General features: G+C 44.6%; 1 protein-coding gene across 1 annotated transcript; it reads left to right on the top strand.

The window, feature by feature from the left end:
• The first annotated feature begins 221 nt into the window (after positions 1 to 221).
• Positions 222 to 10,311, top strand: TSFM (Ts translation elongation factor, mitochondrial). Its single transcript, XM_046644711.1, has 6 exons — positions 222 to 352; positions 592 to 765; positions 1,378 to 1,506; positions 2,791 to 2,913; positions 6,932 to 7,019; positions 9,139 to 10,311. The coding sequence occupies exons 1-6, from the start codon at positions 254 to 256 to the stop codon at positions 9,543 to 9,545; spliced, it is 1,020 nt and encodes a 339-aa protein (XP_046500667.1). The 5' UTR covers positions 222 to 253; the 3' UTR covers positions 9,546 to 10,311.
• Positions 10,312 to 10,374: the final 63 nt, after the last annotated feature.

The raw sequence follows: 10,374 nt of genomic DNA, 5'->3' as shown, positions 1-10,374 counted from the left end.
TCATGTGTCTTGTACTGTTATTTTGTGACATCTTCATCGCATGGTTGGCGTTATTTTACCTGTGGGGCTAATGCCTTGTGAAACAGTCTCAATAAGCCAAGTGGCGGAGGCGAGTGTGCCCTTCCGGCCAGCAGATGGCGCCACCCTGGTCTGGTGCCTTCCGGGGGAGAGGTTTGGCCCCGCCGCCACGCCGTCGGCCTTTGACGTCACCGGGGCGCCGCCCGGACGGCGGGAGTGTACGGCGGCCACTGGCATGTCGCTGCTGCGAGCTCTTCGCCTCTGCCTGGTCGCGCGGCCCCGGCGCTGCCCGCGGAGGGGGCTTGGCCCCGGCAGCGACCTGCCTTTCTCGCAGGTCTCTCAGGCGTCTGTGATGCACCTTCCCCTTCCTCCAACCCCCATTCGACTCCATCCCTCCCCTCCTCCGCCCTCATTGCCTCTGCGAGGTCCAGCCCTGGTGCGCAGCCTTTCCCCCACCCCCGGGGCCCCCGAGTCTCCTAATGTTGCCCACCTGCGCACGTGCTCTCTAGCCGCCCCCCGGCCCGGCTGCTCGCTGCTGCCCGCTTCTCACCCTGTTTTTCCTGTCTCCTCCAGGCGGGGCCTCTTTTGCTTCAGTCGCCCGAGCCATGGCATTCATTTCATGCCGGGCGCTGGCTGTCTTCCTCGGCCTCCAGCAAGGAGCTCCTCATGAAGCTGCGGCGAAAAACGGGCTACGCCTTTGTAAACTGCAAGAAAGCTCTGGAGGCTTGTGGCGGGGATCTCAAAAAGGTGTGAGGGAGGAGGAGGGACAGGGTGGGTCCTCGGGCCTGACCTCAGTCTCTTAGGGAGGTCGCGCTGCGGAGCATAGGAGTCAGACCTGCTGCCCAGTGACCCATAACGGCAGAGCCCTGTGACTTAACTGACAATCTCTCCCTTTGAGTCTGTCTTATTTGGAAGCAATTGACTCAGGATCCCAGGGATAACAAACCCTATTCCGTGCAAGACTGCTTTGCTGTTTCCTGCTGCTTGGAGCTGAAAGGCCTTGTGTGAGCTTTGAGTCAGATCGACCAGGACTCAAATCATGATGTCTTCACACTAACCCTATGACCTTGGATATCTGACTTAATCTTTCAGAATTGCGTTGTTCTTGTGTATATAATGAAAATACTACTATCTGCCCCCTAGGGTTGTTGTGAAGATTAGACTTACCCAGAGCACCAGGCACAATGCTTGGTGTTTGGCATTAGGTGGTAGGCCGTCTGTAAATGATAGATTACTTTAGTTCTGTTATAGGATTGAGGGGAAGCAGAAAGAATTAGGGAACTTGAACATATTTTAGAGCCCCATTCAGTTCTAAATTCTGTGGCTTTGTCATCTGCCTTTTTTCTTTTCAATTTGTAGGCAGAGAGCTGGCTCCATAAGCAGGCCCAGAAGGAGGGCTGGAGCAAAGCCGCCAAGCTCCATGGGAGAAAGACTAAAGAAGGGCTGATTGGGCTGCTGCAGGAAGGAAACACGACAGTGCTAGTAGAGGTGAGTTGTCTGAATTCCAGATACCAGAAGTAGCTGTCCCTTGGGTGTAAGGCTTTGTGGTAGAGCCTTTGCACTTCTCTCTCTCTCTCTCTCTTTTTTTTTTCCCTTGAGGAAGATTAGCTCTGAGCTAACTACTGCCAATCCTTCTCTTTTTTTTTTGCTGAGGAAGACTGGCCCTGAGCTAACATCCATGCCTGTCTTCCTCTACTTTATACGTGGGATGCCTACCACCGCATGGTTTGCCAAGTGGTGCCATGTCTGCACCCGGGGTCTGAACCGATGAACCATGGGCCGCTGAGAAGTGGAACGTGCAAACTTAACCACTGCGCCACCGGGCTGGCCCAGGCTTTGCACTCTTAAAGAAGAGGCATTTGGGGCCAGCCCAGTGGTGTAGAGGGTAAGTTCATGCGAGGGCCTGGGATTTGCGGTTAGATCCTGGGTGGTGAGGACCTATACAGCGCTCATCAGGCCATGCTGTGGTAGGTGTACCACTTAAAGAATAGAGGAAGATGGTCATGGATGTTAGCTCAGGGCCAGTCTTCCTCAGTATAAAGAAGAAGATTGATGGCGGATGTTAGCTCAGGCCTGACCTTCCTCAAAAAAAAAAAAGAGGAAGTGGTGTTTGAAAACCACAGGAGGCAGTTGGAATTAAACCCATGAGACCAGTGATTAGCTGTGGATTCATTTAAGTATACAAATGGACAGATGTGTTGGTGAGAAAAGGCCGAGCAGTCTAGAATATTACTCCTGAATATGAGTCTAGTGTAGCCTTACACCTTGTCACTGATAGTTCCCTGGAACAGTCAAATTTTAAAGCCAGGAATTATATTAATTAGTTGATAGATAGCTAGCAGGTATTTTAGAAGTGGTTTAGGGGCCACAACTGGTAAAGAATTGGATGTGGATTCGGTTAGAGTGAGAGGAGATAAACAGGCTGACAGCAGAAGTGGTTTGGAGTTGGAGGAGGCTGGAGGATGAGGTGATTCTGACATGCAGCCACAGGCGAGTGGTGAACTGGCAGTGAGTTCTTTGGAGACATCGTGGAACCATCTTCTGAATGCGCAGGTCATTGCCAACTCACTGGCAGAACACGAATCGCTTCATTCAGTTTCTGGCCTCAGGCGAGGAGAAGAACCGCGGCTTTAAAATTCTAGAGTCATTTATTTCTGTTTTGTTGAGTCTGCAACTTGTTCTGTCCACGCCTTGGTTTATTCTCTAACTTTCAGGCACTTTTGGAAACTATCAGTAAACAGCTTATACAGCAACATCAATTTGTTCCCACAGGTAAACTGTGAGACAGATTTTGTTTCCAGAAATTTGAAATTTCAGCAGTTGGTCCAGCAAGTAGCCCTTGGAACCATGTTGCATTGTCAGAGCCTAAGGGATCAACTCTCCTCGTACAGTAAAGTGAGTTTTGGGGTTGTCTCCAACAGGCTGGCTTGGGACCCCCCGCCCATCTTTGCTGTTCCCTTTTTCAGAGATTCCCATGTCTCTTTCCCTTACTTCATCTCTCTACTTAAATGGTATCTCTTTGCAGAGGGGGGCCCTTCCTCCTGTTGCTCTGTTCTCTTACTTTGTTTCATTTAAAAGTGTTTGTTATAATCCTTATGTATTACGTTTTTCTGTGTTTATGTATGGTCTGTCTTGCCTGATAGAATGTAAGCTTCATGAGGCAGGGACTTGGTCTTTTCACTGCTGTGTCTCTGCTGGAAGAGGAGTGGGCCTAGCATTGTGTTGGGACTCCTTAAGTCTGTGTTGAATGAATGGATGCCAGTGGGGTAGAGGCTGTCCAGTCAGGGGAAGCTTTATATTCAGTAATCTAGAATGGCCCGAGAAAAGGACTTTTAAATAAACATTCTGGAGAAGACCCAATTTAGGAGAATAAGCATGTTCTTGTCCATAGCAGGATCAAGGACAGAACTGTCAGTCTGCCTTTGATTCGTTCTTATTGTGCGGACGGAAGTACTACTCACAACAATTTTTTGTGTTTTTCTCCTCCTATTTATCCTTCTCTTGAGATCTCATGGTAAATGTCAATTATCACTAGCATTGAATACTCATATTATATGGAAAACCGTGTTGAGATTATCTTTTAGAATTGTGTTCAGTAGATGAGTCCCTTGAACTAGAAATTCTAATCTTGATGTTGCCCGTAACTCTGAGCTATTTCTTTGCTGTGCCTCTGTTGCATTATCTGTAACAAGGGACTTTGGTCCCTTTTAGCTTTATTTTTTTTCCTCTTTGGTCTTTAGTTTAATTTTTTAACTTTCATTTTGAAAAAAATTCAATCTCATAGGGAAGTTGCCAGTATTCTATAGTAAACTATAGTGTATTTTATCTAGATTCACCATTTGTTAATGTTTTGCCCCATTTGCTTCACCACTTTTTGTGTATCTATTATCATCATCACTGTTGGTTTTATCCTTTTGCAAGTATGTTGCAGGCATCAGGACCCTGTCTCCCTCCAGCCTGTATCTCCTAAAGACAAAGACATCCTCTGCAGTCACAGGATGGTGATCACATTCAGGAGTTGTAACATTGATACAGTATTTTTATTTGTGTAATATACAAGATAGGTTCATATTTTGCCAAGTAGGAGTTTTTCTTCCAGAATCCAGATCCAGAATCCAATCCGGTATCATGTGTTGCAGTTTGTTGTCTGTTTAGTCTCCTTTCTTTGTTCCTCAGCCTTTCTTTGTTTTTCATTTGATTGGCATTTTTGGAGAGTACAGGACAGTTTTGCAGAATGTCCTTCAAGTTGACTTTGTCTGATTTTTCTTCATAATTAAACTCAAATATGTATTTTTCTAGGAATATTAAATAATCATCCTGTATTTTTCTCAGAACATCACATCAGACAGCACATGATGACTATTGGTCCCATTATTATTATTATTTTTTAAGGTTTTTTTGTTTTTCCTTTTTCTCCCGGAACACCCTGGTACATAGTTGTGTATTTTTAGTTGTGGGTCCTTCTAGTTGTGGCATGTGGGATGCCGCGTCAGCATGGCTTGACGAGTGGTGCCGTGTCTGCACCCAGGATCTGAACTGGTGAAACCCTGGGCCGCCGAAGCAGAGTGTGCGAACTTAACCACTTGGCCCCGGGGCCGGCCCCGGTCCCGTTATTTTTTATTTATTTTTTCTTCAGGATTGGCCCTGAGCTGACATCTGTTGCCAATCTTTTTTTTCCTTTTCTTCTCCCCAAAACTCCCTAGTACGTAGTTGTATATTCTAGTTGTGGGTCCTTGTCGTTCTGCTGTGCGGGACACCACCTCAGCATGGCTTGATGAGCAGTGCTAGGTCCGCACCCAGGATCCAAACCAGCGAAACCCCGGGCCGCTGAAGCAGAGTGCATGAACTTAACTACTCAGCCGTAGGGCTGGCCCCTGTTAGTCCCATTATTGATGATGTTAATTTTGCTCTCTTGGTTAAGGTAGTCTCTTCCAGGTTTCTCCACCATAAGGTTACCATATTCCTCTTTGTAATTAACAAGTAATCTGTATGGGAGATACTTAGAGACTGTGTAAACATCCATTCCCCAAAAAACTTTTGCCTAAAAGTTTTAGCATCCATTCATGTTCTAGTCAGAATCAGGTATTACTATGATAGTTGCATAATAGTTATTTTTCTAACTCCTGTAATTGCTTTTACATGTATTGGTTTTGTTAGTTGGCATTCTACTGTAAGAAAGACACTTCTCTTCTTCTCCCTTTATTTAGTGATTTACTTAGTACCAACATTGACCCATGGATTCTTATTTTATACAGTAGGTTACAATTCGTTATATAATCCGTTATTCATTTTGAGGCTCAAATTAGCCCCGGATTTGGCCACTGCAAGCTGAGCCAGTGCAGGCTGGCTCCATTGTCCTTTTGATATATCAACATTATTTTCTGAATATTTCCTTACTGTTTGGTGTAACAAGATATTCTGGGCTTATATCATACTTCCCTTGCCCCAGCCATGGAATTGGCCACTTCTCTGATGAGTCCTGACCCTTTTTAGTGGGGGAATGGTTTTCAGAAACCAAGATCCGGGCATTAGGTATGCTTATTTCTACTGAGATGTCATAGCTGCTCTGCTCTTTCAGCAGACAGAGCAGGGAAGAGAGTGTGTGTGTGTGTGTGTGTGTGAGTGAGTGAGTGAGTGTGAGTGTTCTAATCCTGCACCTCAGGGTTCTTCCTTTTGTTCCTCCATTCTGTGTTTGTATCTTCCTGCTGTCGTGGTGGGTACACTGGCTCCTAGCAACTTCAGTATGTTTACTTATTTACTCAGTGTTACAATGCACACTAAATTGTGTCAGTCACTGTACCCAACCGCTGGAAATAACAGATCCACTGAAGAGTTCAAGATTTCTTTGATGTTCTTTTTGTCTTTACATTACAGTTACGTGGTCAAAGGACTGTATTGAGAGTTACTTGGATTAGTTTTTATCCCCGTCTGTGAGGTTTTGTTATTCATTGGAAATACAGTTAGAGTCTTATGTTTCTGTTTAGTCAGTTTCTGATTTCACCCCAAATCCTTGTTAATGTATTTTTGATACGTAAAACATGAACAAGGTTCTGAAAGTTAAACTATAAGACACACACACACACACTCGGAGAAGTCTTGCTCCCTCTTCTCTCTTCTGCCCCATTCTTGTCCACTCCTGTAGATAACCAACTTCATTGGTTTCTGGTTATCCTTTATGTCTTTTTGCAAAAATAAGCGTATTTATACAAATACTTTTTTCTTACACAAATGGTTGTATAATATGTATATACTGTTTTAATTTGCTTTTATTCACTTAATAATATATCCTGGAAATACTCCATAGCAGCTCTTAGAGATCTTTTTTCTTTTTTTCCAGCTGTGCGGGATTCCCTTGTGTGGCTGTGCCACGGTCTCCTCCTATGTTTGGGCGTTTAGGCTGTTTGTATTTTACAGTTAGAAATAATTCTTTAGTCAATAACTTTGTGCATGTGTACTTTCATATTGTTGCAAGTGTATTGTCAGGCTAAATTCCAAGAATTAGGATCACAGGGTCAAAGGATAAAAGTAAATGTAGTTTTGTTAGCTGTTGTCCAATTCTCCTCCGTTGGATTTGTACCGTTTTGCATTCCTGCCAACAATCTGCAAACCTGTTAGCTTTAACATTTTATGATTGTTTGAAAATATTAGTCCTCATTTTTAGGAAACTGCATTCTGAGGAGTGAGGCCAGAGGATGGGATTGGGATGGAATTGGGGGTGGTGTGGTGGTAGGATAAAATATTTATAAAAATGGAACTGTTATCAATTTTTAACATTCTTGGCTTAATGAAAACATCATCTATTTATACTTAGTTGTCTTAAATCATTTTCTGAGAAATAGGCTGTTTTTGCCGAGTCGCTTGATAATTTGAGTAGTACAGAACTGATGCATGATTGTTTTCTTTGTGCACTTAGGGTTTCTTGAATTCCTCTGAGCTCTCTGAACTTCCAGCTGGCCCTGAGACGGAAGGCTTTCTCAAGGATCAGCTGGCCTTAGCAATCGGTGAGTATTTGTAAGCATTCTGGAAACTGGAAATTAGGAACTGGATCTCCTGGTATCTCTGATGTTCCTCAAATCTAGATCAAGAATTGCCAGCCCATGTGCCTGCAAGGGTCAGATAAGATGAATGTGAGAAGTGAGTTATGTGTTAGATCTTGGTGAGCAGCAGGCACCCTGAAAAGCTCACAGTCTGCTGAAGGAAACCATTACCAAGCTCTAGCCAGTTGTTACCTTGGGGGAAATGGGGTCCCAGTGTCATCAGAATTTTTAAATTCCTGTAAAATAATTTAGATTTGTATGCAAAAATCTCCGTTTTTAGCTGTTTGCACTAATTAAAATTATTTTCAACACTCTGCAGGCATCACTAACAAACAAAGCACATCTTTAGGCAAAGATGGCCTTTTGACTTCCAGTTGATTGCATCACTATACACCATGGGGGAGATAGTACATTACGTTCTTTATAAAGGGATCCAGGGATATTTTGGGGCATCATGTTTAGGAAACTGAACTCTCTTTTAAAAAACTCTGATCCTGAATTTGTGAAGGTACGTTCTTTGCGAGCCCACTGGTTCCAGGAACCCTATCTGGATTACTGCGCCAGGACTAGTGGGGATTTTGCCTTCTTCCTGCGTGTCCTTGATGGAGGGAGGGAAGTAGGGCTGGGGTTGGACTTGCTGGGAACTTAATGCTCATCTGACGTTTCCAGTCAAAGCATCAATTCTGTTTTTTATCAGATCATCTTGAAGTATGTATTGTGTTTCAGTGAGTCATGAATGAGAAACCAGGCAGACAGCTGTATTTGGGACTTATTAAGAAATTCTGGAAGAACTGGGTGTTTGAGCCTTGTCACTTTCTGGGAACTAACTATTGGGTAGATGCTTGGAGCTGTTAAACCCTTTGGTTTTTGGAGACCCCCTTTTATGATTAGCTGGCACTGTGGCTGATGCAGGAGTATTTACCCAGATTCCTTTGTTTATTTTCCCACCCCTCCTACCTTTTGGCTTATTTGGACGTTTCTTAGAGGGGATAGCATCCTGAGAGAAAGGGAAAACTGGAATCCGTTTTTGCTTCTTATAAACAACTCTGAAAATGTTAACTTTTTATTTTTGATGAAAGGAAGTTGAAACTGTCAGATGACAGGGGGTTTTGGGTTTTCTGGGGCTTTTAGTTGTGGACTTTTTCCTCATACAATGGATGATCAGGAGTTGTCTGTGTCAGTTTTGGTGGAATTTGAGAGGGATGGTAATTTGGGGGGAAAAGAAAATAATTGCTTTAGAGTCAGATTTGAGGGTGTTTTTTTTTGTTGTTGTTGGTTTTTTTTGAGGAAGATTAGCCCTGAGCTAACTGCTGCCAATCCTCCTCTTTTTGCTGAGGAAGACTGGCCCTGAGCTAACATCTGTGCCCATCTTCCTCTACTTTATATATGGCACGCCTACCACAGCCTGGCTTTTGCCAAGTGTTGCCATGTCCACACCTGGGTTCCGAACCAGCAAACCCCGGGCCACCGAAGTGGAACGTGCGAACGTAACTGCTGCCCTACCGGGCCAGCCCCAGATTTGAGTTTTAATTCCAGCTCTGCCATGTATTAGCTCTGTAACCTTGGGCGGGTTCCTTAGCTCTCTAAGCCTCAGCTCAGTGCAGTGATGAGAGCCAGCATTTGAGTGCTCACAACATGCCAGATACTATAAGTGCTTTTACGTGTATCTTGTTTTTTTCTCCCAATCACCCTGCTTTCAGGTTAAGTGGTATCATCTCCATTTTACAGGTGAGGAAACCAAGGCTTTGATAAATTAGTCAATGGGGTTATGTCATTAAGTCACTTGCCTGAGGTCGTGTAACCAGTAAGAGGCAGAACGGAGACCTGAGTCCAGTGTGACAGCATAGCCTGTGTTGTTAAATACCAGCTGTGGCACACTGTTGGTGCTCCATAAAGGTATTCTCCATCCCTCACCCCCACACCTTGTCCTCTTTAAACTGAAAGTAGTCTCTCCATCTTACAGCAGATCCACGGTGTCGGTGCAGAGGACTGGCTCTCACACTTGGCCACCTCTGTGCATATTTTGGTACTACCACAGGCATCATATTCTGGAAGCATGTTTTTTGTTTTTGTTTTTTTATAGGGAAACTGGGAGAAAACATGAGTCTTAAACGAGCTGCATGGGTGAAGGTGCCAGCTGGGTTCTTTGTTGGCTCTTATGTCCATGGAGCGATGCACAGTCCCTCACTCCACAACCTGGTGCTGGGGAAGTACGGGGCGCTGGTCGTCTGCGAGACGTCGGAGCAGAGGGCAGACCTGGAGGACCTTGGCCGCCGCCTTGGGCAGCATGTGGTGGGCATGGCCCCGCTCTCTGTTGGCTCCCTGGATGATGAGCCTGGGGGAGAGGCGGAAACCAAGATGCTGTCCCAGCCATATTTGCTGGATCCTTCCATCACATTGGGACAGTATGTGGAGCCCCACGGGGTGTCTGTGGTAGACTTTGTGCGGTTTGAATGTGGAGAAGGCGAAGAGGCAGCAGAAGCTGAATAGGTTCCAGAGACTTTTGTCCCATCAGGAAATGTTTATTCTTAGTTCTGCACACTAATTCAAAAAGGAGTTATTTCCTAAGCCTCTTAAAACCCAGAATTTGTTTTTCATTTGAGTTTATAATGAAATTTTAAACTTAAAGGGTAAAATTATTAAATAAATGTTATATAATAAAGAGAGCTAAATCTTTTCCTTGTTTGTGTAATGCTGGGTTTAGCTTTTTTGTGTCTTGCTTGTGACAAGTTTTAGAAAACAACTGGTGGGCCTAACTGAGGTGACTGACAGTGTCCAGGAGAACAGGTGCCAACAGCGTGCTGCTTTGCTATTGAGCGTGCGTTTGTCACAGTGACCATCAGATGTCTGTCTCATTCCGTCTTACTCCTTCTCTGACACAGAATTCTCCTGTTCGGCTTCCGCTTTGCGATGCTTTGGACTACAGCTGCTATCCTGGAACTTCCCCAGTTACATTACTTGTGCCACATGGATTCCTTTGGAATTATTGACTCAACCTTAGAGTTGTCTGGAAAATGTGGTTCATTTGTTGATGTCTAGCGTGCTTTGAAGGCCCTCTGCAGTGCAGTATGCACTAGTTCTGGCCTCATTACTGAAATTAATAACAGATGGCCCTATTTCTCTTTTGGATAATGGGGTGTGGATGGTTGGGGACTGAGGTTTCCTGGACAGCCGTAAGGCAGATTTTGGCATTCTTGTGCCAGGAACAGGAATTACAGTGTCCAGTTATGCAGAGAGCTCACTGCACAGCGCCTCTTTACTTCCCCAGTGCTGACACATTCCTCCCAACATAACACAAAATAATTACCATAACGGAAGC

The sequence above is a fragment of the Equus quagga genome, chromosome 1 (assembly GCF_021613505.1).
Source record: "Equus quagga isolate Etosha38 chromosome 1, UCLA_HA_Equagga_1.0, whole genome shotgun sequence".
Lineage (NCBI taxonomy): Eukaryota > Metazoa > Chordata > Mammalia > Perissodactyla > Equidae > Equus > Equus quagga.
Note: the sequence above shows the minus strand (reverse complement) of the source record. Positions and strands in the feature narration are given on the sequence as shown.